This window comes from Chanodichthys erythropterus, chromosome 1 (genome assembly GCF_024489055.1).
Source record: "Chanodichthys erythropterus isolate Z2021 chromosome 1, ASM2448905v1, whole genome shotgun sequence".
Classification (NCBI taxonomy): domain Eukaryota; kingdom Metazoa; phylum Chordata; class Actinopteri; order Cypriniformes; family Xenocyprididae; genus Chanodichthys; species Chanodichthys erythropterus.
The window spans coordinates 7,743,045-7,770,544 of NC_090221.1; the positions used below are offsets into that span (position 1 = coordinate 7,743,045).

At 36.0% G+C, this 27,500-nt stretch overlaps 3 protein-coding genes across 10 annotated transcripts in view; 1 reads left to right on the forward strand and 2 right to left on the reverse strand.

The window, feature by feature from the left end:
- Positions 1 to 14,474, forward strand: part of mtus1a (microtubule associated tumor suppressor 1a) — a 43,435-nt gene extending 28,961 nt beyond the window's left edge. For all 6 annotated transcript variants that reach the window (XM_067386067.1, XM_067386058.1, XM_067386092.1 and 3 more), the window contains 8 exons: positions 212 to 278; positions 6,183 to 6,397; positions 8,788 to 8,893; positions 9,027 to 9,100; positions 9,228 to 9,323; positions 10,340 to 10,453; positions 10,590 to 10,687; positions 12,906 to 14,474. In XM_067386067.1, the coding sequence (XP_067242168.1) occupies positions 212 to 278; positions 6,183 to 6,397; positions 8,788 to 8,893; positions 9,027 to 9,100; positions 9,228 to 9,323; positions 10,340 to 10,453; positions 10,590 to 10,687; positions 12,906 to 13,119 (984 nt within the window). In that variant the 3' untranslated portion in view covers positions 13,120 to 14,474. The remainder of the gene's footprint in view (positions 1 to 211; positions 279 to 6,182; positions 6,398 to 8,787; positions 8,894 to 9,026; positions 9,101 to 9,227; positions 9,324 to 10,339; positions 10,454 to 10,589; positions 10,688 to 12,905) is intronic.
- A 493-nt stretch (positions 14,475 to 14,967) lies between these two features.
- pdgfrl (platelet-derived growth factor receptor-like) lies at positions 14,968 to 20,371 on the reverse strand. Its single transcript, XM_067371113.1, has 6 exons — positions 20,232 to 20,371; positions 19,209 to 19,488; positions 16,478 to 16,629; positions 16,092 to 16,391; positions 15,870 to 16,006; positions 14,968 to 15,272 (listed from the first exon to the last, which is right to left on the reverse strand). The coding sequence occupies exons 1-6, from the start codon at positions 20,284 to 20,286 to the stop codon at positions 15,081 to 15,083; spliced, it is 1,116 nt and encodes a 371-aa protein (XP_067227214.1). The 5' UTR covers positions 20,287 to 20,371; the 3' UTR covers positions 14,968 to 15,080.
- Positions 20,372 to 25,170: 4,799 nt separating this feature from the next.
- slc7a2 (solute carrier family 7 member 2) overlaps positions 25,171 to 27,500 on the reverse strand; it is an 18,099-nt gene continuing 15,769 nt past the window's right edge. For all 3 annotated transcript variants that reach the window (XM_067371321.1, XM_067371238.1, XM_067371402.1), the window contains 2 exons: positions 26,194 to 26,302; positions 25,171 to 26,016 (listed from right to left, as the gene is read on the reverse strand). In XM_067371321.1, coding sequence (XP_067227422.1) covers positions 25,862 to 26,016; positions 26,194 to 26,302 — 264 coding nt within the window. In that variant the 3' untranslated portion in view covers positions 25,171 to 25,861. The remainder of the gene's footprint in view (positions 26,017 to 26,193; positions 26,303 to 27,500) is intronic.

Genomic DNA, 27,500 nt, shown 5'->3' on the forward strand with positions numbered 1-27,500 from the left:
GACAGACACCCTTCTGAGGCTAATGCATAATTAATTTCTGCACAAGGATTTCCAGAGATGTTCATTCATCATGACATTAGATTGCACTTGGCATTGCCCTGCTCTATGGCAACATACTTTTTGGCAGATTGTGTTTCTTGTGTAATTTGGGTAATGTGATGCATGTGCTGCATTGAGAAATGATGCACTGATTTTTCTTGTTTTCCCGCAGCATGAGGAGGTGATGAAGCAGCGCAGGGAGCTGTCTCAGGAGCTGGTCACTTTGCGTGAGGAGCTGGGTAAGCGTTTGTGAGTCACTGTAGAGTGCTTGGCTTTCACTGTCTGCGGAAAGAATGGAGATGACTGCCAAAATTACGCTGTTTGTAATTAATGTAATATTTGGATTGATGGACATGAGTGGTAATCAGTAGGGATGAATGGTTGGTGAGCTGTTCCTTGCCATAAAAGACAGACTACCGTGACCTCTTAAGTTTCAGTGTGATAACCTGTATCTGTCAAAACCTGCCAAAAGTTTGAATGCAGAGAAAAGTAGTAACAAACTTCAAAAAACACATATGGGACCAAAATATGGTTAAATATTATTTTAGCTATGCACAATCTGGAATTGTCCTACAAATTCATGTAGTGCATTCTGGGGTGTGTTGTAAATCACATTAGTTTCCATTAGTACTACCAATTAAATTAGTTTTTTTTTTTTTTTTTTTAAAGAAGAAACTAATACTTTTATTCAGCAATAATGCTGTTATTTTGAACTTTCTATTCATCAGAGAATCCTTAAAAATATATATCAACATTGATACTAATTACCATTTTCAACATTGATTCTAATTAGAAATATTTCTTGAGCAATAGATCAGCATATTAGAATGATTTCTGAAGAATCGTGTGACTCAAGACTGGAATAACGGGTGTTGAAAATTTAGCTTTGCCATCACAAGAGTAAATTATATTTTAAAACAGATTATAATAGAAAATGATATTTCACAATGATACCGTTTTACTGTATTTTATCAAATAAATGCAGCCTCAGTGAGCAAGATACTTTTTTTTTTCTAAAACATTTTTAAAAAATCTTCCCGACCCCAAATTTTTGAACAGTACTGTATGTTACACTCTAAAAAAATGGTGGGTTGTTTCAACCCAAATTTGGGTTAAATATAGACCAACCCAGCTGTTGGGATTAATTTTTATATAAAAATTTTAAACCAATGGTTGGGTTTGTCCATATTTGACCCAAATTTAGGTTGAGTGCAGATGCTTGTTGTCTGCTTTAGCTTCACTATTCTGTCCTATCTTCAATGTTTTGTTATAAAAATAAAAAAAAGCATAAGCACAATATATATTTGTCAACAAAAAATGCATTTAAGCTTAACCCTTTAGATCATAAAAAGTAGTGTTGTCAAAAGTACCAACCGCGATAAGTCGATACTGAAATTTTAAAAATGTGACTGTTTGAGTGCTGTTGAGCGGATTCGTAAACGCCTCTGATTGGCCATTGTGTTCACACGCTCCTCAGATATGTCTGTGATTGGCTACGATGATCAATGCTGCAAAAACATGTTGTAAATGGACATCAATGACACTCTTCACAGAGAGCTTACACACAGGGCCGGCTCTAGCCCTTTGGTTGCCCTAGGCGAGATTGCCCTAGCACCCTTGCACACTACATTGGACATTCAGTGGACATTCACAAGTAAATATGCCATTAAAACAAAACTTGCCTATTTTGATCGACTGTGAAAAATGTTGTAAGTTGACAATCGTTGGTTGTCAATATCATATCGCTGCTTAAAATTCGCAAACATTAATTTATTGCACATTTATTGGAAAGTCTGAATTTATCAGAAGTCTGAATGTGCGAATATAAAACCAACTTGACCCAAGTAACACCACTATCAGCATAATGGTTACTGTATGTGTATGAGCCTGCTAGTTATAATGAATGTAGAGTAGAGAGCAACTGTACTTTTCATAACTAGCATGCATACGTTATCCGAAATAACGTTACTGGTCTTTTGACATTTACATCCATGTAGGTTATCAGTGAAGTTACGTTTGCTAGTAATACGTAGCAAACTAGCATAGTAACTAGCTAGCTAGTGATAGCTTAGTGACAGCAATGAAATGTTCAAGGTGATGATGCACAATACTAAGCAAATTTATTTCATTTAACACCTTAATGGCTGAGATGAGAAGATTTACCTCTATACTGTTTTCCTTTTATCTTCTTGCTTTCTCCGTTTTCGTCCCTGTGCACGGAGGGTTTATTAGACCGCTTCATTTTCTACATCAACTGCGCACTTGCCTAACGTAACGTAACGGCGACCCTAGAGGGCCCCCGCGGCCCCAACATATTTGTCGCCCTAGGCAACCGCCTAGTTCGCCTATAGCAATCGCCGGCCCTGCTTACACAGATACACACTGGAGCGTTTGAAAGCAGACGTCTGCTTTCAAACGCTCCCGCTTTCAAATTCAAACACTCCTGTGCATTGATCATTCTAGTCAATCACAGACATATCTGATGAGCACATGAACACAAAGGCCAATCAGTGGTGTTTATGAATCCGCTCGACAGTGCTCAAAGTTTTTAAAATTTCAGTACCAACTTGGTTTGTACTTTTGACAACACTAATAAGAAGTATATATTGTGTCCAAACATTTGACAGGTAGTGTATTTAAATTTACCTACCATTAAGCATGCTTGTTAGTACATGAACTACCATGTGGCTTTAAATGAGGAGCACAGTCTGTTTATTTTATTGGTCCTGTTGGAAGGGCTCTTCCCTCCCATAGGGGTCATTTAGGAGACACATCTCCAGAAAGCACAAGCTCAAGGCAGAAAGCCTTCCTGGTATGTGAAGGTCATACCGACAAGGTCAGACAAGTCTGATGTCCCTCACAGTCTAATGGGCGCAGTAACAAGGAGAAATGTGTTTAGTACAGGCCAGTGTTCCCTCTGAGAGACGTCTGATGCATTGATTTCACAGCTTATATTACCACCTGAAAACTGAGCATGTACAAGGGACTGATGATACTGTACATAGTATCGGCTCATTATTTTTCTGTCACTTTTGCAATCTTTTAAGTCCTGCACATGATCTTTCTTTACTATTATAATCACCACTTGAGCGTATTAGCACATTCCAGCACTGCTGACCATGTTTAAGACCCCTGTAAGAATTTCCAGACCACCTCTTGAAGTCACAATATAGCTGCAGGAATATCTGCAAAATTTTATAATTTATCCACACCCTCAAATATTAAATTCAGCTTTCGCCCTAGTATGACGCAAGTGATGTCAGTGCCATGTTTTTTGGCACACACCCAGAATTCCCTTATAAAACAGAAGTGTCTTTTAACGCAGGACAACTGCTCTCTGCCAGTGAAGCGAGTGCTGTCTTCACACAAAACCTGCTAGAACTGTGTCTAATTAATTTAGCTTGCTATTTGGCATGTGACTTATTAACTTTTCTGTGCAGAATGGTAACTTCATTGCTGCTTCTAGCCTTGTTTATCATTTTGAGAATAGTTTTAATATAAAAACGTGTGTTATTTTCAAGATAAGCATGTCTAGACAATGTTACATTTATGTGAGGCAAATTCAAGCAGGCTTGTTAAACGCACTATTTAGTTTTACATTATAATAAGAGATTAGATGTGAAAATGTGTGCAAAATATTTGGATGCATATGCACAGTCATATGCCGATTGTCGAGTCATGACCCGTTGATCTCTTATTTTTTTCTTCTGTGGAAAAAATGCATCAACCTCCTTCCTAACGGTCTGTTTTTCCTTTTGTTTGCATTATATGGATTATTTATAGGCCTTCAGCCTTGCTCTGCATCATAAATATAACCTATAATAGAATTACACTGAAGATTGATGAAATACATCAAGCCATTAGTGAGCTCTGGGTCCGGCTCTTCTCTCGATGGATCTGATCATGGATAACTGTCCCTTATACAGCAGGGTTATTAGATACTATTCTCATTTAACCCCTAAATGCAACTTAATAACGATTCTGATTGTAACTGATTTTAAGAGTCTATTAAAAAGGAAAAAATCTGTTGTTTTCATCTTAGAATAGAGATGATTAGGTTGCAGTGCCAGTAAGGGATATGACCCAAGTTTCCCCCTGGAGAACAACAGCCGTTCTTGTGTTGTGACTCATTCAAGTAATTCATTTGCTGACATGCTCTCGACCTTTTGATAATAAAGTTCAGAAACGCCTGCTGATGCACCAGTAAACAGATGAGATGAGCTAAAAAATTAACTGTTTTTGCACAGAATTTAAACATTGTAGGGCTTAAATCAAACTCCACTCATGCATACATATATGAAACACTTGCATACACGTAGTCAGATAATACTGAATGCTCAAACACATAAAAAGTAATGTGAAATGCAGCCTGATACTCTATATCCCTTTGTCTACATAAACGTATGAAACACTCATAATTAGTTCCAGCATACTCCATTGAGGGTTTTTTTACACAAAAAATATGAGCATCATATCAGCCTTATGAAGCAAGTGGACTGATAAGCTCTGTCTGAAACGTCTGCCTGGTTTTAATTTTTCCACTGTTATTTCATTATATATTCAATATATTTCATTATACTTATAAAGCGACTTATTGGCCTTTGCATGCTGGTTGCATCACATGACTTTGTTGGTCCCACCATATGTCTTTTTGAGTTTTTAGAAAAGAATCATTAACTAGCTATTTTATTTTTATTTATTTTTTTTTATCTTCAATATGATATCAGGACTGTTGTATCACATGCCCCCTTAAAAAATCAGTTCAGAAATTACAAACATGATCATCATAGAAGAGGTGCTTTCAAGCCTCTGTATGTATGAATTGCATAAATAAATAGATATTTTAATTAATAAATAAATAAATACCTTTTTTTTTTTAAGTTTATTTAAATACAAACAGGCATTTAAATACATATACATATATTATATTATATTATATTATATTATATTATATTATATTATATTATATTATATTATATTATATTATATTATATTATATTATATTATATTTATTTAAATAAATGCAGATTTATTCATTCGCTTATTTAATAAATAAACATTTAAATAGAGATAAATAAGTAAATGCAGATATTGTAATGAATAAATACAGATATTTAAAGGCATAAAATCAGTACAGCTTTATTTAAATACATTAGTTTCAATATAATTACTGAAGTAAATAAAAATATTTATTTAAAAATAAAGATATTTAAATAAATTAATTAATATAGTAATTTCATTGAATTGCCTTTAATGGGTTCTTTAATTATATGTACCTTAATTATGGAAAACCATAGGGTGTCCGTTCAGCCAGAAATCACATCCTCAAATGGTCCCACCAGATTAGCCTGTTACTTCATGAGCTGGATTATTTGACGGCACACTTGTAGACTACAAAGACAGGAGCAGCTGCAGCATTCATCTTGCTACTTTTGTGTGTAAACCACCGCAGTCCTGTGCCAATGTGTTCTGTGCAGTGAAGTATCATCTGTCTCTAAGAGCTGGGCAAAGATAGCTAATGCTCAGAGGGACAGTATCTGTGACACACTTCTGATTGAGAGAGCATACTGACGGGTTAGGAAACATCTGTTCATTATGCCCCTGTGGATTAGTGTTCCTTTTGTCGAACTTTCCCTCACTTGTAATTTGACGTGTTTTGTGTAACAGTTGACGCTTTATTTACAGAACTCTTGGAGATACCATAACTGTAGAGACAACTGGGACTCAATGCAGAATACTTGAGTAATGATTCATTGCTTCTAGTGTTGGCAAGGCTTGAAGTCAAAGCGACAAATGTGTTGGCCTTTCAACATTTGCTCTGGTTATTCCACTGCTGTCTACATATAGCATATCTATATTTTCATATCACAAACTGGTGCATTAGATATTAGATGTCCTACTGAGTTTTGTAATCTGATGACACCGCAATCCTCCAAATTAAAAAAAAAAAAAAAAAAAAAAAAAAAAAGCTCCTACTCTATTAGATGTCCTTACTCTTCTTTCTTTTTAAGTTAGAGGGATGCTGTGTCATCATTCCAAAAAAAAAGGCATTCTAAATGGTGCTCTATAGGGTTGATGTTTGTTAACTGAATGAATCACTTAGTCAATGTTCTAATGTCCAAATGATCTGATCTTTTCCCCAGTGAGCTCAGCTCACTCTTGTGAGCGTCTGGAGCAGGAGAAGGAAGAGCTGCGTGGGGCCTTTGATGGAGTTCTGCAGAAGGTCCAGGAGCAGCACCGCTTGGACCTCGCTGACCTTGAGGAGAGACTGAAGACCTTCTACTCCACTGAGTGGGAGAAGGTCCATCAGACCTACCAGGAGGAGGCCGATAAGTGCAAAGCTCAGATGGAGCAGCAGGTGTGGAGGACAGTAGGCCTTTTTTTGTTTTGTTGGAAAGAGAATGTCTTCACTTGTTCTATTAATACATAAAGGGCTCATGAATTGAGAAATCCAACTTTTCCTTGAGCTTTTGATATATAAGAGGTCATCATACTATAAGAATATCCTGTACGTTTCAGAACTGAAAACTTCCATGTTAGTCCAACAAAAGCTTTTATTGACACCAGGCCCAGTGAACGACTGATCCTGGAAACGATTGATCTGTAGATAGGTGAAACTCCGCCTCCACAGAAGAAATCAATGCTTACTTCATCATTGCAACGTTAGCTCCACCCACTGGCGTGTTAGTGAGATGACGAGGAGAGAAGAGCGTTACAAGTCTAAAAATAACATTACATTTAAAAGGATCCTAATGCTAGGAATATGGTTATATATTTTCAACAATGTGAATGTCTCAGTTGAGCATTATTTATTTGCATTCGGTACATTTCAATGTGGATTCTTTGGTAAATCAATCGTATTTTGGCGCAGGCTTTGCAAACAGACTTTTACGATATGGGCTCGACAGTAATGCAACATGCCTGATCTGATATGATTCATGTACAGTCAGATGCTCTTTGTCTTTGTCAGTAAATCAAACCAGTGACTGAACGGTCAACTTAACATTGTTTCTCTAAGTAGGATGAAAATAATCGGTTATTTAAAAGTGCCCTAGAACTTTTTTTTTGAAAGATGTAATATATAAGACTACGGTGTCCCCTGAATGTGTCTGTGAAGTTTCAGCTTAAAATACCCCATAGATTTTTTTTTTCTTTCTTTTAATTAATTTTTTTAACTGCCTATTTTGGGGCATGATAGAAATGAGCCGATTCAGGGTGTGTGGCCCCTTTAAATCTGGTGCTCCACGCCCCAAGAGCTCGCGCTTGCCTTAAACAACATAAAAAAAAAGTTCAAAGGGCTAATATAACCCTCAAAATGGATCTTTACAAAGTGTTCTAATCACGTAAGTACAGTGTTTATTTTGATGTTTACATTTGATTCTGAATGAGTTTGAGGCTGTGTTCCGTGGCTAACGGCTAATGCTACACTGTTGGAGAGATTTATAAAGAATGAAGTTGTGTTTATGAATTATACAGACTGCAAGTGTTTAAAAATGAAAATAAGTGACTGCTCTTGTCTTCGTGAATACAGTAAGAAACAATGGTAACTTTAACCACATTTAACAGTACATTAGCAACATGCTAACGAAACATTTAGAAAGACAATTTACAAATATCACTAAAAATATCATGATATCATGAATCATGCCAGTTATTATTGCTCCATCTGCCATTTTTCGCTATTGTTCTTGCTTACCTAGTCTGTTGATTCAGCTGTGCACATCCAGATGTTTTGCCGTTGGGAAAATGGGCTGGCATATGCAAATATTGGGGGCGTCGGTGTGATGTTGAGATTCGCCTGTTCTTCGGAGGTCTTTTAAACAAATGAGATTTATATAAGGAGGAGTAAACAATGGAGTTTGAGACTCACTGTATGTCATTTCCATGTACTGAACTCTTGTTGTTTAACTATGCCAATATAAATTCCATTTTTGAATCTAGGGCACCTTTAAACAGTGATTAAATGATATATAGAAAGCGATCAAAGAATGCTTCCTTTACAATCGCTGGAGCTGTCAATCATACTCACGCCAAAACTCCCATTTCTTTAATTCAACGAATCTCTTAGTGACATCATGTTTGCACTGTTGGTTATGATGAAAGCATTCGAAAGTGTGCAGAAATTGAGCTGCAATGATGAGATCGCTGCTTTCATGCACTCAACAACATGTCTGTGATCAGCTACAGTGTTCATCACTGCAACCTTTCATGCCACGATCTAAATATAATGCCATAGATCTAAATGTAATGCAACACTTTTCACGATTTGTTAACCTTGAGAGCTGTAATAGTAAAAACATGCTAAAAGATTTCGAGAGAGTAATACTTAGCTATTTCATACTGCAAAAATGTTAGCCAATCACAGCAGTGGGCGTTTACACTGAAGTCTCACAGCAGACACGCCCCATAAAACAGAGCGTTCAAATAAGAGGGCTAAAATCAGGGTAGAAAAAATGCCTTTTATTTCTAAATGGACAATTTTTGATGTAAAAAGCATACTAACATTATAAGTGCACCCCAGGAAACAAAACAATAAAACAACACAGTTCATGACCCCTTTATACATGATCTTTTCATAATACTTTCCCATAACAATGTGAAGTAATCTCATAGTTTTTGTTTTTCTTGTATCTTGGCATATGAGCCTTGACCTTTTAGTTGTTTAGACATAATGACATACTTAATCATTTACACACTAAAATAAACCAATAAAACTTTTACAAAATTGCTTTATTTGTACGTGTCTAGCTAGGAGAGTTACGATCAAAACATGAGGCTTTGAAAAAGGAACTGGAAGTTAGCCATATAGAGGAGATGGATGGCCTTAAACAACACTTTGAGGAGTCCTTCAAGGGTAAATAATCTTGGGCTTTGTTTTTATTTTTCTCTCTAGAATGTCTGTGAAAATGTTGCACCTGTTACTTACATTTTGAAAGCCAACAACATTACCTCCCACACATTAATGTATCTTGACTTAACTTTCTCAGAACTCAAACAGTCCCATGAAAAGGAAATGCAGACACTCAACACAACACTGAAGGAATCGGAGGACACGTTATCTGTAAGGCAGTGACCAAAAGCTAAAATTCCCACCACCACAACATTCCTGTTCCCTGTTCATTTTTTATTTTTTTTCCTGTTGAAATTTAGCAAACATTTTTTATATTAGTGTATTTCTCTTCAAACAGAATCGAATTCAGGAACTCATAACAGAGAATAACTGCCTCAAAGAAAAACTGAATGCTGAGGTGAAGAGAAGGATGGATCTGGCTGAGAAAACGCAGGTGTGTTGTTCCCAAACATTAATAGTAATGCATCTCTGCTTTGAGTAGACTGATTGGAAAGACCAGTCTAATATTAACCTGCTATTTTTAGAAAATGCAAGAAGATTCCTGAACTCTCAACATTCTGATAATTTAGATAACTACCCTGCATAATGCTGCCAGACCCTGCCCTATTAATAGTATGACAATGCAGCACAGGCAAAGTTCATATATGGGTGTTTCTTGAGCTATAGACACTTTTGACACTGTGGATTCGTAAAAAAAAAAAAAAAAAAACGTACATCTACATGTATGCATTTAGCAAATGCTCTTAAAGGGCACCTATTATGCAAAATTCACTTTTACATGGTGTTTGAACATAAATGCGTGTTGGCAGTGTGTGTACACAACCACCCTATAATGATAAAAATCCACCCACTGTTTTTTATGTTTGTTTTATTCAAATGGAATTTAAATGTTTTTTAATTCCCATAAATCATAAGCATAAGTCTCAGAAAAAGCCATTTGCAGATTCTGGGCAAAGTGACTTTGACTTTGCACAGGCCCCGCCCACGACTGCTGACGGACTCTGCCGTTTTAGCATAGACTCCGCCCTGAGCGAGTTGTACACAGTCCCCCATTTTCTCCAGGCTGAACCAGCTGTTATATAAAAATATGATAATTTAGGATAAATATGATAACGTATTATTGATTTTCATATTTTAAACATTTTGAAAACCTGGGTCTGGGACAAGAGTAAAACTATATGATAAAAACTATACTGCATATAAAACATAAATAAGGCATGATAGAACATTTACAAGTCTGTTTTAATGTGGTCTTAAAGTAACAGAATATTCTGTTAATTCTAATAGAACTCAACTCCTGGGCATAAAAGTGTCTGAAGTTGAAGAAACACCTCCATGTGCGGTGTTTGTAATATAACGCCCACAAATGTGAATATGAAAATGTAATGATGAATCCAGTTTAGGAAAGCCAGTATATATCCCTGATCTCTTTATTTTCTTATGTTGAAGGACTCCCACACAATGTATCTGGAGCAGGAGCTTGAAAGCCTTAAAGTAGTGCTGGACATCAAAAACAAGCAGATCCATGAACAGGACAAGAAACTCATGCAGATAGACAAACTGGTGAGCTCAATTGTCTGTGTTTTGAATGAAACATTTAGCAGGAGAAATTCTCCTTTGTTCATTCTAATCACAGTAAAGAGATGACAAATACTCCTGTCTGTGCTGGAGAAACACTAAGACTTTGATTTATTCTTAGATGGAGAGGAATGTGAAGCTGGATGAATGTCTTAAGAAGCTGCAACAGGAAAATGAGGACCTCAAAGCCAGAATGGACAAACATGCTGCTTTGTCTAGGTAGCGTACTAAAATGACTGTGGTAACACTTTTTTACTCTGAAATTGCATCACTAATTACTCATGTTACCTAGTCACTCTGCAGGAATTGATAGTGATTTGGAAAATTATTTTAAAGTTGAAAACCTTTTTTTTTTTTTTTTTTTTTTTTTTTCTTCACTTTAAAATAATGGTCCAAGTCACTAGTAGTACTTGAAGATTCATAAAATGGACCATTATATTAAAGTGAAAAACGTTCAAAGTAAAAAAATAAATAAAAAATTATGTCTCAGACACAGGTTAATGTTGTGATTAGTAATTAATTGGTAATTTTTTTTTTTTTTTTTTTTATAATTTTTTGGAATTATAAGGTTCTATCTGACAATTTTGTCAATTTAGTTACTCACATATTCTTATTTTGTGACAAATTACTTGCATTTTGTGATGTTTTTGGTGATGTTAAGTACATTTAGGGACTTTTTATTTGGAAAACAAAAAAGTTATCTACAAAGTCCAATGGAATACAAAAACTTTGAAGCTCAATATCTCAGAACTGCTCAGAATGCAACCTTATAATTCCAAGGGGATAATTTGACATAGTTAATAGTTCTTAATCAGGCTAATCTCATTCAGTAATTGACTACCTAATAATGAACTATCTCAGTCCTAAATTTGATATTGCGTATTGATTAGTTAATCTTGTTTACAAATTAGTTAAAGGATTAGTTCACTTTAAAATGAAAATTACCCCAAGTTTTACTCACCCTCAAGCCATCCTAGGTGATATGACTTTCTTCTTTCTGATGAACACATTCAGAGTTACATTAATAAATATCCTGACGCATTCAAGCTTTATTAAGTGTGAACACTTGGCTATCACCAGACCAAGCTCAATTTAAAATTGAACATTGGTCTGGGGAGTCTGTATGTATTTTCTGCTGCACAAGAGGCGTGATCAACGAGCATTATTCACGCAATTGGATAGTCCTTCAACCAATCAGATCAGCGATCCGGGTGACGTACTTTGCAGAGCCACACAAAAACTCCAGACAGGTTTAGTTTATATTGGTTTGTAGCATTGATCAGCGGTTTGCAGAAGCAGCGTTGGCATCGAGCGATTTTTGCAGGTTGTGCAAAAAACAAAACAAAAAAAAAAACATGAAAGTGAGTGGTATTTACACCCACTCGAGCGATTTGTTTGCTAAACTAAAGAAGTCATTCAGCATTGTCGAGAGGTTAAAAGGAATTGGATTGACGGTCGTGCTTGCCGTCGCTTCTCTATCGTCATCGTGTTATACCAGCCAATAGCCAGCAAGGTGGATAAGCCAGTCTGTGATTGGTTCCCGCAAAAGTGTAACAGAAGCAGCAGAAATGAATGTACGGGTTTCCAGACTGAGTTGCCGGGCGAAATCAAATCGCCGGCAGATTAGGCTGGATTTACCCAGTCTAAGTGAACGCGGCTCCAGGGGGTTAATAAAGTCCTTCAGAAGCAAAGTGATGCATTTGTGTAAGAAAAATTATCCATATTTAACAAGTTATGAAGTAAAATATCTAGCTCCTACTGTATTCAACTAAATATGGATATTTTTCTTACACAAATGCATCACTTCACTTCATTAACCCATGGAGCCATGTGGAGTATGTTTATAATGGATGGATGCACTTTCTTGAGCTTCATACTCATTAGTCCCGTTCACTGCCATTATAAAGCTTGGATGCATCAGGATATTTATTAATTTAACTCCCGATTGTGTTCATCAGAAAGAAGAAAGTCATATGCACCTAGGATGGCTTGAGGGTGAGTAAAGTTAATCCTTTAACACTTTGACTACTTCTATTAATGTAGGACTACTCATTTGTCCTGCATGGTTAATAACTAACAGCGGACCATTAAGGGTTACCGATTATGATCATAAACTTATGATATTTTAGGCTTTTAGAAATGATTGTACTCAATCCACTAGCTTCTAAAACTTGGGTGTTTTCCTCAGTGGGCTTCAGACAGTCAGACATGTGGCAAACCAAAGTCTTTGAATTTTCACTGTATTTACATTTTGTCTGGGTAGCAGACCAAAAATTCCACAAAATGGCTTCTGGCTATGCTTTGAGATTACTTTTATTATTATTTGTGCTATTGTGGCGGCAGGAAAGGAGTGTTTTCATTGCAGCAAAGCTTTGTGCTCAGACGCCTTTTCTTCTTCTAATCAAGTTTACCTGAGCGCTGCCTTGTTTCATTTCAGACAACTGTCCACAGAGCAGGCAGTCTTGCAGGAATCCCTCCAGAAGGAGTCCAAAGTGAACAAACGTCTGTCTATGGAGAATGAAGAGCTGCTCTGGAAGCTTAACAATGGTGATCTGAGCAGCCCGCGCAAGGTTTCCCCTTCCCCGTCCCTCACTCTCCAGTCACCACGGAACTCTGGGATCTTCTCCAGCCCTCCCGTCTCGCCCAGATAACAGTGGCCTTCAGCTTCCAGGAAGCACTTTCACACAGGACGGAGCACTTCCTGCATGCTGAAGCTGGTCTGGACCATGTCAGTGGCTCTTAAAATAGAATAAACTCTCTTGTACAGACTAAAAAAAAACTATATTGCACAAAAGCACTTACCAATGAGGCCACCCTCGTACTTTTGCCTTTCACGTCTGTCTATGGAGAGAAAAAAGGAATATCTCAGGGCTTGTTGAAAGTTTCTCTCAAAGTAGTTGTTTTTCCCTCCTGAATTGCTTTGTAGCTTGAAGTTCCTGACTTTGGAGGACTGACATCAGAATCCATGAATGAGGCCTTTGTCAACTTCTGAAGCTTTTCCACCAGACACCTTGAAGTGTACCTGTATAAACCTAGTTTTATTATTTGCCTAAGGAACAAATGCCCAAATGCCAGCTGGACAGTGGATATTTCCCAGATGCTGTAGCTTGTGTAGCATTTGGTTTCCCTTTATTTAACGTAGGACCTCAGACTCCAGGTGAAAGTTTCTAAAGCAGAACTTCATAGATCATCTCATGCCATAAACTGACTGTTACGATTTACTCAAATGGAAATATTCACTGACTTAACCAGGTGTTCTGAAACCTTATGCAACATTGTCTTGTCTATATCATGCCTTTATTTTTGATTTTGTAAATGGTACCTTTTTATATCACATGGTTTAGGTGAGCTTCGCTCAGATCACGTTGCATGTTTCATCACAGATATGCTCTCCATATCGCGTAGGAAACGCTCAATAATTCATTCTGTATCGGTCATTGTATTAACAGTAGCTTGAATGTTTTGATTAATACCCGTATAAGGGTTGAATTATCCCTTTTCCTCACTTTCTTGGCAATCAGAGATGCAGTCTAATCGTAATGGTATGCTGTAAACGGATGAGTGCTTGACATTGAAATGGCATGTCATTAGGCAGACCTGTGACTGAAGGCATGTACTATTGGGAATCTGATTTTTTTTTTTTTTTCATAAAGATTTTCTTGAATACGGGTTTTGTATATTATTCAGTGTGATTGAGCCCTAGGGGACAGATTTGAGAGTGAGTTTGTCTTTATTTCTATATTTATGTCTGATCATGAGACCAATGTAATTCACTGAGCATGTTCCAGTGGCCTCAGAAGCGCCCCCCTCTGTCTGAAACCCTCCACTGCAGCTTTACATGCAAGCTATTTACAAAGAAGTTAAAAAGCAAAAGAAGTTAAGTTGACCTTTTTTTTTTCTTTTCTTTTTTTTCTTTTTTTTTGATATGTATTGCTAAAGCTGTTTGTGTGGATGTTGGTGTGAAACCGAATTGAAAATATGCAATTAATAAAGACATTAAAAGTCACCTGTTTGTATTTGTTACACTGTTTATAATGTGTGATTGTGTGCAGGAACCTGTTGTATCTGTTGGTTTTCTTATTGCTCTTCATCATCATCTGGCTATAAGTCTATTGCAACACTTAGAACTGTATAGTAAATAACTGTGAAATTTGGCATCATTTTACTATGATCTGTTCTCTTTTGTGTGGTGAATTCTACTGTAACTAATTAAATATCAGAAATATCTGCGAGCGGAGAAACATTTTGTCACACTGAACCAAAATAAGCACTGGGCTGCTGCTGCACATTCCACATACGGAGTCCATTAGAGCGGAGCACAAAGCCTTCATGCTCCTCAGACATATTTCATGGGTGTAAAAATATGCCTATAGACCTTAACACTTTCCATTTTGAGTATTACAGGTTAACATGGTTGAAATAACTGATTCTGTTTCACTGGTAATAGTGTATATATTAAGTACAGTGTTGATTTACCATTGAACAAGAAGCACTTTATTTTCAAGTCATATATATAGAATGCATGTTTTTTATAATGATTTAATAAAGCAGCAAGAAGCCTGAAGTGTGAATGGAGTCCAGCTCAGCTCAATATATAAACTTGATGTTCTTTCTAGTCATGTGACTTCACTGATGTGGCCACCAATGTCTCTCCCTTCTTATTTTTGGTGGTGCAGATGTACTTTCCATAGTCAATCGTTTCAACATCATCCACAATCATGACGCTCTGGGAGATGCGTGTGGTGTGTCCCACGCCACGGTTTATCAGCCTCCAGGAGTCATGAATGCTCACAGGCCTTTGACCCTGAGAGACACACACATTAGGTTAAGGACAGCACACTGAAACCTATTTTTCTGAATCTACACTACCAGTCAAAAGTTGGGTATAATTATGATTTTTTTCATGTTTTAAAATGCTCACCAAGGATCCATTTATTTGATCAAAAGTACAGTTAAAACATTAATATTGTGAAATATCATTGCAATTTTAAATAACTGTTTTCTATTTGAATATTTTTTTTTAAAATTTAATTTATTCCATGTGACACTGAAGACTGGAGTAATGATGCTGAAAATTCAGCTTTGTCATCACAGGAATAAATTACATTTTAAAATATATTCACATAGAAAACATTGATTTTTTGATCAAATATTGCCTGTCAAAGTATGAGATTCTTTCAAAAACATAAAAAATCGTAATTATTCTCAACTTTTCAACAATAGTGTGTCTCTTTATAGTTATCATGAGCAAAGCTGCAGCATCCACAAAATGGCATAATACTGTGATTCATGCATTATAAAAAATGATAGTCTCGATCAACCTGAATCAGGAGCTCAGATAAGCAAATCTTGTAACCAAATCATCTTTTCTTAAGGGAAAAATAATGAAAGTAGCACTCACCTGGCCAGGATACCTCCAGCTGAAGCTGACATTCACCTCAGGTTCGCCAAGGACAGTGCATGTAACGTTAAAGATGTCTCCACCACTCACTTTGTTTGAAGAAGCCTCAATAGTCGCAAAAGGGGGGCCACTAGGCACTATGAGGAGGAAAACACCAAGTATTTATATATTTTAGATTCACACAATGCCAAAATCACAATGTAAAATGTGTTCTCCTCTTACCCTCCACATACAGCAGCTGGTATTTAGTGGATATTTGCGAGGTGGTTTTGGTGGTGCTGTTGGCCTTGCAGTAATAAGCTCCCTTATGTTCTGGACTGGGGTTTTGGATGATGAAGCCCTTAGTGGGATTGTAAGATATCTGGGTCCCATCCACAACGATTTCTTCCGCAGGAACTTCCCTGTGCAGCGAGACTTTGATTTTGGGGTTAGTCACCCGGCAAGGGACGGTGGCGGGTTTGTCGGGGCGCAGGTAGATAATGTCAAAATGGATGGCAGAGGGGACGAACAGCTCATCTTTGTCTAGATACAAAGAGAATTGTAACAATGATTTTGGAGGTTCAAGATCATATTGGTCTGGTTGTGTGATATGTGACCAGATGCTGTACCTGTAAAGTATATGTAGGTAGCAGAAGTGGTGTCTCCATCCTTTTCACATTCTTGCCCATCACAGAGCACTACCCAACAGCTGTACTCTCCCGTATCAGCAGCAGAGGGCGACGTGAGAATCAACTGACTGTACCTCTCATGCTGCTTGATGCTGGAACAGCAGAATCAACAATATCAGTGTAGATATCAAACTTTATCTATATAAAATGTAAATGTATGTCTCTTTTACACTTAATTTGGTTAAATAAACATAAAAAGTGAGACCAAATACAATACTATATTGTATTTTTTTACATTATGTAATGTTTTCTTTATTAAAACCAAGCATAAATGTAATCAACTTAGTGTTTTTACACATTTTTAGATTTATTCTAAAGGCAATGTAAACAATATATATTATTTATAAACTAATTTTTCAACTTTTCTTTTTAATGGTTAACTTATTTTCAGCAGTCATCCAGCTTGTAGCCACTGGTCACAGAAACAGACACGAAGATTACCATTAATTTCATCAAAAACTCACTAAAAACCCAACAGTCATCATGTTTTCGGGCCATTTCAAGTTTGATTTTGATGTAACATAAAGCGGTGATATCTAAGTGGCTGAGTTGTTTACTTACTTTTTAATTAGTCTTCCCATTAACGGCATCATTGTCTGAATTCAGGCCGATTCGAGATCGCGCACGGAAACAAAAGGCGGGAATTATCGCACGAATCAATCATATCTAATCATAACCGATCATGTTCAATCATAGCGCGATGTAGGCATTGCCTCCTCTCACGTGACATTCCCCTATTCATTCTCAATTATCCCCCACTAAACCCACTTTTTAGGGGGTCTGTTATAAGTGAATGGGATCAGGGGAGGCACGAGAGACGTGGTCTCCCTTTGTAACTTTACCAGCAGGTGTCACTGTTGGACAGTGTTACTTTAGAAAAATTATTGACTTTTACACTTTTTAATGTCACATTTTTTTAATATTTGCATTGTTTTATTTTTTTAATATCGATTATTTTCTCATCCAGTTTTTTTTTTTTTTTTTTTGAGGAGACATGGCCACCTGACTTTTTTCCTGACTCAATTCTCAGAATTGCGTGATATAAACTTGCAATTGCAAGTTATAAAGTCAGAATTGAGAGACATAAACTCAAAATTGCAAGAAAAAAAGTCAGAATTGGGAGAAAAAAAGTCAGAATTGCGAGAAAAAAGTCAGAATTGTGAGATATAAACTTGCAATTGTGGGAAAAATTCATAATTGTGAGATAAAAAGTCACAATTATTTTTTGAATTGTTTTATTCCTTGGCGGAAACAGGCTTCCATACTATACAGAACAGATATAGTTAACTACAATTAAAACAAAAACAGAAAATAAACTCGTTAAATTACGAGAAAAAAGTCGTTAAATTTCGAGAAAAAAGTTGAGGTAAAATGTTGAGAATAAAGTTATTAAATTACGAGAAAAAAAGTTGTTAAATTATGAGAAAAATGTCATTAAATTATGAGAAAAAAGTCGTTAAATTATGAGAAAAAAGTTGTTAAATTATGAGAAAAAAGTCGTTTAATTATGAGAAAAATGTCATTAAATTATTAGAAAAAAGTTGTTAAATTATGGGAAAAAAGTTGTTAAATTATGAGAAAAAAGTTGTTAAATTATGAGAAAAAAGTTGTTAAATTATGAGAAAAAGTCGTTAAATTATGAGAAAAATGTCATTAAATTATTACAAAAAAAGTTGTTAAATTATGGGAAAAAAGTTGTTAAATTATGAGAAAAAAGTTGTTAAATTATGAGAAAAAAGTTGTTAAATTATGAGAAAAAAGTTGTTAAATTATGAGAAAAAGTCGTTAAATTATGAGAAAATGTTGTTAAATTCGGAGAAAAAAGTCGTTAAATTATGAGAAAAAAGTTGTTAAATTATGAGAAAAAAGTTGTTAAATTATGAGAAAAAGTCGTTAAATTATGAGAAAATGTTGTTAAATTCAGAGAAAAAAGTCGTTAAATTATGAGAAAAAAGTCATTAAATTATGAGAAAAAAGTTGTTTAATTTTGAGAAAAACGTTTCTTGAAATTTAACGGGTTTTTTTTCATCGTAATTTAACAAGTTTATTCTCAACATTTTATTTTTGACTTTTTTCTCGAAATGTAACAACTTTAATCTTGAGATGGTTTTATTTTTATATTATTGCTTGGCCCTAATCCTCTTCTGTAAAAATAACCATGGTTCAAAATAATGAATAATTAAATTATTAAAGTCAAAATTATCTATATTAAATGTATTTCTAACTCTACTACTAAATAAAAGATTTTTAATTTAATTTAAAAATATATATTTTGCTCATGTCCGCAAATGTTCTGTCAACTATGTCACTGAGCGCATAACCCCTGCAGCTAAAATAAATGTACTGCAACCAAACGTGTGACCGGCATCATATGATATTATTTTCTTCTGTGGTGGACATTTTAAGAACATTATTGTAAGTGTCCTCTCATTTTTTAATATTTTGTTTACAACAACATATTGTTAGAGTCGTCATTTTTAACATCTCTATTTTAATTCTTTTACAAAACCTTCCACATGCAATGGAATCATGTGACAATGTAATCCTGCATCTTTGAAACGCTTGTCTTCCAAACATGAAGTACTCCAGCAGCTGTTAATTTGCCCAATTTATCCAAACTAGTCTCATTCAAACATGTTAAATGAATGGATAAAGTGAGAAGGAAGGATACCTGAGGCGGTTATCATTGAAGGTGTCCAGGTAAGACGGATATGCCCAGCCAATCTTAGTTCCTTTGCATCTCAGTTCCAAAGTTTTGTCGGGACTCAAGGATAGGCTTTCGCCCAATCGGAGAAAACGGCCTTTATCAAGGACCTGGGTGAGAATAGACTGGCCCTTGCTTCCTGCCTCCTGTTCTTTTACTTTGGGATAGCGAACCTTTACCCTCTTTCTTCCTGGTCTTATGCGGTTCTCACCAGCCTCTTTCTTACGCTTGACCTGCTGACACACACCTGGGTAAACCAAAACAGAGTTCTGAAAGTGGCTTGGGGAGCTGCTAAAGAGCAAAAACATTCATTGCTCTGTATTATGCGAGTAGGTCATGAATATTATACAGCGTGTGTGTTTCATTTCTCTGTTTGGGATACTTGATAACTCTGCCTCCTATGACCAAGACAAAGAAAAGAAGGAGAGAGAGAGAGAGAGAGAGAGAGAGAGAGAGAGAGAGAGAGAGAGAGAGAGAGAGAGAGAGAGAGAGAAAGTTCTGCCATCTGGAAATCTGCTTCTTCAGCTCACAGCTGTACAAACAGCAACTGTGGAAATATGCCTTTCTTGTTCTATGTGTGAATATGTAAAAAACTGAACAATATAGAGGTTTACTGAATCATAAATTCATTTCTGACACATGAAAGGATCATGAGATCTAGAGGAAAATAACTATCTACAAATATTTTGATTCCTTGTTTGGAATCATAGAATCATAAAAAAGTTGCCTTGTTAAGCTCAAACAGATCTGATACTCTGTCTTTTGTCTCTGCTGTATAATTTAAGCATAGGTTAAAGTAAAACTCTGTCCTGATTTGATCTCTCCTCCTCTTTCTGCTCTGGAATTTTGGTTTCCATTGACACCAGTGGCACACCACACGTTCATCCATATCATCTCTCAACTTATTTACTATTTCAAGCAAGAGAAAGAAGTTTTGACTTTATGAAGAAAGAATAACAAGGCAGAAGAAACAAAGAGAAATCTGCTCACCATTTTGGACCTCCAGCCAAAGCAATGCCAGTGTGAAGAAGAGCCAGAGCTTCATGATGGCTGCAGTGGAGTGTTTCAGCGAGGCTGTTCTTGCTGCTCAGGAGGCCTGAAAGCAGCGCAGGAACTCTTCGTCCGCTGTCCAGCCCGTTTACACACAGTCAGCTCCATCCTTTGTGAAAAAAAGGAATTTCTCCAGCCCCTCTGCGCACTCCCCCTTCAGTGTCAATCTGTGAGCCCCTTCCAATGATCCTCTAATGCCCTCTGCTGGACTGTAACTAACCCTGCATGGGGTATTTGTGCCATTTGTGCTCTTGGCCGGAAAATCCAACAAATGTCATTCAAACTTTAAAGGGATAGTTCACCCAAAAATGAAAATTTGTCATCGTCATTTACTCACCCTCAGGTTGTTCCACACTTGTATGAATGGGACCCCATTGACATCCATAGTATTTTATTTTTCATACTATGGAAGTCAGTGGGGTCCATTAAAGGTGTTGAAGATGATGTTTTGTTTTATAAATTTTTGCAATATTACTTGAAATTGTCTTTACTAACTGATAAAAGACTATTTATTATTTGCACTGAAAGGAATAATATTAATATACATCATCTGTGCACGAGGTAGGGCCTTAAAAACATCAGCCAATTGGCCCTCTTGCTTGTCAATCACTGCCGTGACGTTCCTTGTGAGAGACGAGCGCGGCTGCGCGCTCCAGTAACTTTCCACAAACTTTCCACACTCCACAGGCGCTGCATGCAATGTTTTTGTCAGGAGACAGGAGTAACAACTGCAGATTATGAGTTACCTGCGGTGAGTCCGACATAATGAATCAACTAACACGACACAGCGAATGCCGGTGGTAAACACTTATGGACTGCAGCTTTAAAGTGCAAAAATAATATATAAATAGTAAACTATAAGTATGATGCTATGCTCACTTAAAGAAAAATTTAAACTTTAATACTTGCAGTATTAAACTACTAAACTAGTAGTTTACTGAGCGTATACTTCAAAGTGTACTTTCATAAACCAAAAAAAGTACTACAAGTATTAAAATAGAAAACTACTAGTATACTTGTAAGTTCACTTAGTAGTACAGATGCAGTACAAATGAGAAACGTAGCTGTGCACTTACCGTTACACTTATAGTACACTTAAACATATATTTTTATATACTGGAAGTTAGTTCCAGGCTGTATTGAAATAGTACACTTACAAGTTTACTACTACATTGATATTACATTTACTACTTAAAGTATACTTAAAAATATACTTGAACTTTACTTAAATATATTTCATCAAATTAACTTGATACTTCTTTTTCATAAGGGGTGCCAGCTACTTTATGCCGTTTTGCAATAATATAATATATTGAATGTCTTTTGCTGAGAACATTGAACTTGATGAAACAGTATGTTCTAATAGATAAGATGTACAATCTTAACAGACCAACTAACCAAAAAAGAATTATCCATTACAATTAAGATAAAATTACTTAAAGGGTTAGTTCACCCAAAAATGAAAATTCTGTCATTTATTACTTACCCTCATGCCATTCCACTTCTTCAGAACACAAATTAAGATATTTTAGTTTAAATCCGATAGCTCCGTGAGGCCTCCATAAGGAGCAATGACATTTCCTCTCTCAAGATCCATAAAGGTAACGTTACTAAAAACATATTCAAATCAGTTCATGTGAGTACAGTGGTTCACTATTAATATTATAAAGCGACAAGAATACTTTTGGTGCGCCAAAAAAACAAAATAAGGACTTATTTAGTGATGGCCGATTTCAAAACACTGCTTCGTGAAGCTTCGGAGTACAATGAATCAGTGTGTCGAATCATGATTCAGATCTGCTGAAATCACGTGACTTTGGCACTCCGAACAGCAGATTCGACACACAGATTCACAATGCTCCGATGCTTTCTGAAGCAGTGTTTTGAGATGAACTTATTTAAATATGTTTTTAGTACCTTTATGGATCTTGAGAGAGGAAATGTCATTGCTGGCTATGGAGGCCTCACTGAGCCATCGGATTTCAACTAAAATATCTTAATTTGTGTTCTGAAGATTAACGAAGCTCTTACGGATGTGGAACGGCATGAGGGTAAGTAATAAATGACAGAATTATCATTTTTGGGTGAACCCTTTTATCCATACTTATTTACAATAATGTGGAAAACGTACTTTAAAAAGGGGGGAGAAATCTTTTATTGCTTCGTATGAAACCACAAAGTTTTGACAATGGCATAACAAACACATCATTACTAAAAAAAAAAAAAAATTAAATACAACTATACATATTCTAAACAGAATAGTTGATGTGCAATATTTTTAATGAGACATTAACACATTTTTATTAATCCACAATCTTAGCCTCTTCATGACGCATTTACACCGAGTGTTTTAGGCAGAGAAGAACATGAGTACTAGTTAGCAGAAGAAACACTTTCAGATGCTCAGGTTGTCCATTCTTAGACCACTGCTGGCATCTTTAACTGGATTACACGGATTGTCATTGAATGACTGCACTGAAAAATATACTGTAGACTGAAAAAGTAGTTTCTGAAAAAGTCTATAAAAATACAGCAAGTAAATAAAGTGAATAAAAAGGTAATTTTACAAGACAAAACACATAACTTGCTCCTCTTCAACATCATCAGACCTGGTTGTTAAACAACAGGGTGACCTATGAATACTGTACATTCGACATGTCGAACATTTAACAATAACTGCACAAACACATGTAACATGGATAAAAATAAAAAGTATAGTGTTTATTAGAATACAAGAAATGGTGTTATCTGAGCAGCTTAACATCTCTGGCACGTAAAATAAGATGTAGTCAATATATTAATCCTACATCTTAGAATTAAACAACAAGACAGTCAAACATGTAAAAGCTGGATGTTCACCAATATCTGCACTTCATAGTCTTCCCAATATCTATTCTAATGTTTCACATTATGTTATAATACCATTTTACCTCAAATTTATCTCATACCTTTAGTATATATATAAGTATATATGTTTTATTATTATTATGATTAAGATGGTAAGTAACCTTGAGATACTGTCTGTGGAAATCTTAATACTTTATAGAAATTAAAAAACATGCTTTCCCTTTCACTTCCAAACACGTTTAAAAGCAGGGGTGTAAATATTAGTTCTGACAACAATTCAATGCTATTCTAATTAGCCTATTTATTAATGATGCAATGCAAAATTAAGCATTATAAAGAAAGAAATTTGGTTATGAATAATCTTCAGTTATATTCTGAAATCACAAATATAAGTTGAAGGACAATTTATATTGGGTATACACTCTTAAAAATAAAGGTTCTAGATTGGCATTGATGGTCCCGTGAAGAATCTTTAAAGGATTAGTTCACTTTCAAATGAAAATTACCCCAAGCTTTACTCACCTTCAAGCCATCCTAAGTGTATATGACTTTCTTCTTTCTGATGAACACAATCGGAGATATATTAATAAATACCCTGACGCTTCCAAGCTTTGAACAGGACCGAGTATGAGCTGAAGAAAGTGCCTCCATCCACATCCATCCATTATAACCGTACTCCACACGGCTCCGAGGGGTTCATAAAGACCTTCTGAAGCAAAGTGATGCATTTGTGCGCAAAAAATATCCATATTTGACAAGTTATGAAGTAAAATATCTAGCGTAAAATGTACAAAACGTCGACGTACGAAAAAACGGAACTGGCGTCACATCAGTTAGGCTTTTTCCTAAGTTGAATAGGGAAGGCGTAGGATGTAGCGTAAGCTTTTACACTTTCTTTGTACGTTGAATACAGAAAGCAGTCTGGCGGAAGCTCAATATTTTAATTCATAACTTCTTAAATATGAATATGTTTTTTGGTATAATATAACTAAGATTGTGTTCATCAGAAAGAAGAAATATACACCTAGGATGGCTTGAGGGGTCATTTTTTTATTTTGAAAGTGAACTAATCCTTTAACATCCATTGAACTTTCCATTGCACAAAAAGTCCCTTAAAGTGGAAGCTCTTCAGATTATTAAAATATTCTTCACACTACGAAAAAAAATGGTTAAGAACTGTTCACTGAAAGGTTCTTTGGAAAACCAAAAATTCTTTGTCTAAAGTGAAATCCTCCTTCTGGAACCTTTATCTTTAAGGGCGTTTTCACACCTGGCTCGTTTGGAGAATTTCTGATGCGTTTTCTCTTGGTTCATTTAGGCCTATATGAACATGGCAATCGCGCTTGGATTCACACACACACACATAATTGGTCAGAGATCACCTGAATGAGGCAATAAAATAAACTCTGGACCAATTCACTTGTGGTGAGAAAGCGATGCGACCCAGTGACCCATCAACGGACCAATGAACCAGGCTGTATCACAACATATGATGGGTTAAATTAGGAAGCAGATGCTTTAGCCAAAAAGGCCTTAGAAAATTATTCAGAAATAGGATTAAATATTTCATTAATCAAATTCGAAAACAAAGGGCTAATAAAAATATGAAACTAATGAAAGGTTCATGTTAGAAAATCAAAACAAGTCATTAAGTGTAATGACTTGATTACTAGCCTTTTTAAAGGCAACTAATCTAATTAAAAGAATTAAAGGGATAGTTCACTCCAAAATGAAAATTCTGTCATCATTTGTTCACCCTCAAGTTGTTCGAAACCTGTAAAAATGTCTTTGTTCTGTTGAACACAAAGAAAGATATTTTGAAGAAAGTTTGTAACCAGGCCGCTTTGGGGCACCATTGACTTCCATAGTAGGAAAAAAAAACACTATGGAAGTCAATGGTGCCCCAAAACTGTTCAGTTTCCCACATTCTTTAAAATATCTTCTTTTGTGTTCAACATAACAAAAAAAATGTATACAGGTTTGGAACAAACTGAGGCTGAGTAAATGATGACTGAATTTTCATTTTTGGGTGAACTACCCCAAGTTCAAAGCCCCCCAAAGTTTTATTTGATGCTCCACACTCCATCTTAGTAAGTGGTGGAAATGCACAACACGTTTGTTTGCCAACCACCACTAAATCAAAAGAAGAAGAAGAATTAAAGTTACGTACGTTGAGTGAAAAGCACATTTCAGAACTACTGTCCAAAACACACAAAAAAAAGTTTACAATGTGTTTAGCGAATGTCTCAAAAAGATGAGCTTTAATCGCTCAATAGAACAGTGTTGCGTGAAGGCTAAAAAACTTTGACACAGGCAACATAAAAGTCTGAGATTTACTTTGCAAGTCTGGGAGATTTGTCAAATGCACACTGACCAATGAGAGGTCATGTAACTCGTATTCACATTAGAAATGTTGCCTTGTGAAAGCAAACCGAACCAACAAGAAATTGCAACATTGTAACAATTTGAATCCTTGTTTTGGAACAAAGCAAGCGATCTACGGTTCTGAAGAGTGTATAAATAGAGTCAATTCCATAATCAATACATTGAATTTTCATTGTCAGATCATACACCCCTAATGTCCTATTACATGATATGATCACATCACAGGTGAGAGCATCAGCATTGATTGTTCATGATGGCAGTGAGTGTAAACGCAGAGCTCAGGCCTATCAGCTAGGTGGTGAAACAGATAGTTACTGTCAGAGTTTGTCTGCTGATCCTTAACATGGACTAGTCTTCTCTATGTGTGTCACATACTCCACAGTGCCTTCATTTCCTGTCAATATCTTTTTCTCCGTTGCAACACCACAGTTCTGTATATGCCTCTTGCGTTCATCACTATGCCACATTCCATATCCAAAATAAATAAGGAAACCTGTGGATTGATATCAAAGTTAAGATCAAATTTGCATGTCAAAATTATTTTAAGTCATTGTTTACTGAAAAGAACAAAAAAAGGAAACCAAAACTCGCAATGAGACCTTTAGATTTGTTTGAATGTGGTTTAGGATTGCATCCTGCGTTTGTGTGTTTACCCAAAGATTGCACGTACCTATGGCCATCCAGATGGAGAAACGGATCCACGTGTCTCCGCTGAGCTGAACCATGAGATACACATTGACAAATATACTTAAGATGGGTAGAAAGGGCAACAGAGGAACCTGAAGCAAAAAAAAAAAAAAAATACATGCTGATTCAAACATGTTCTTGACTGCACTCTGCTCAGCACTCACTAATGAAATGACCCAGACTAAAAAAGAAACAACACGATGAATGGATACTCTTTCGGGTCATATCACTTGTTTTTCAAGCCAGATAAGGATAGCACACAATACGGCCCTCCAAAGAACACAGAGTGCTTGGCAAACACAGATATTTTATACAGGCTATTACCCTAAAACTCAGTGCTGTTCTGGGCAGAATACACTTGACAACATGAGGCACATTTATTAAAGGAACAGTACCCCTAAAATAAACATTCTTTCATCACTCACCTTTATATCATAAAAAAGTCTTAAAAAGAGATGCTAGGCAGAATGTCCATGTTTTCCATAAAATAAAAGTGAAAGGCAGCAGTTCATACAACTTGTGTACTACTGCAAGTCTTGTGAGGTCATTATATGATAGCTTTTTGTGCATAAGTGACCAAAATTATGACTACTTTTAGTAGATTGACTGGTCACCATTCACTTTCATTATATGGAAAATATCACATTCTACTTGACATCTTTTTGTGTTAACATACAGGTTTGGAGTTTCTAAGGATCTTCAAAGGATTATTCCATTTTCAAATAAAAATTTCCTGATAATTTACTCACCCCCATGTCATCCAAGATGTTCATGTCTTTCTTTCTTCAGTTGAATAGAAATTAAGTTTTTTGAGGAAAACATTCCAGGATTATTCTCCTTATAATGGAATTCAATGGACTCCAAACGGTTGAAGGTCAAAATTGCAGTTTCACTGCAGCTTCAAAGGGCTTTAAACGATACTAGACGAGGAATAAGGGTCTTATCTAGTGAAACGATCGGCCATTTTCTTAAAAAAAATGATCGCATCACAAGTGCTTCCACCAGAACACGATTCCATATTCTTCAAAAAGCTTATGCTAAATGTCATACACCTTCCCTATTAAACTTACGGAAAAAACGGAACTGGTGCCATGTTCGTTCCGTAAGTTGAATAGGGAAGGCGTAAGACATACATACAGAATACGGAATCACGTTCTGGTGGAAGCACTTGTGATGCGATCATTTGTGTCTATAAAGCATATTTTCATTTTTTTAAGAAAATGAACGATTGTTTCGCTAGATAAGACCCTTATTCCTCGTCTGGTATCGTTTAAAGCCCTTTGAAGCTGC

Excerpts from the sequence above, each read along its gene's own strand:
- pdgfrl (XM_067371113.1), bottom strand. The coding sequence starts at position 20,286 with ATGAAGCTCTGGCTCTTCTTCACACTGGCATTGCTTTGGCTGGAGGTC. Across the intron at positions 19,489-20,231 it reads TTGGCTGGAGGTCCAAAATG|GTGTGTGTCAGCAGGTCAAG; the intron begins GTGAGCAGATTT and ends TGGTTTACCCAG. Across the intron at positions 16,392-16,477 it reads TACCTACATATACTTTACAG|ACAAAGATGAGCTGTTCGTC; the intron begins GTACAGCATCTG and ends CTTTGTATCTAG.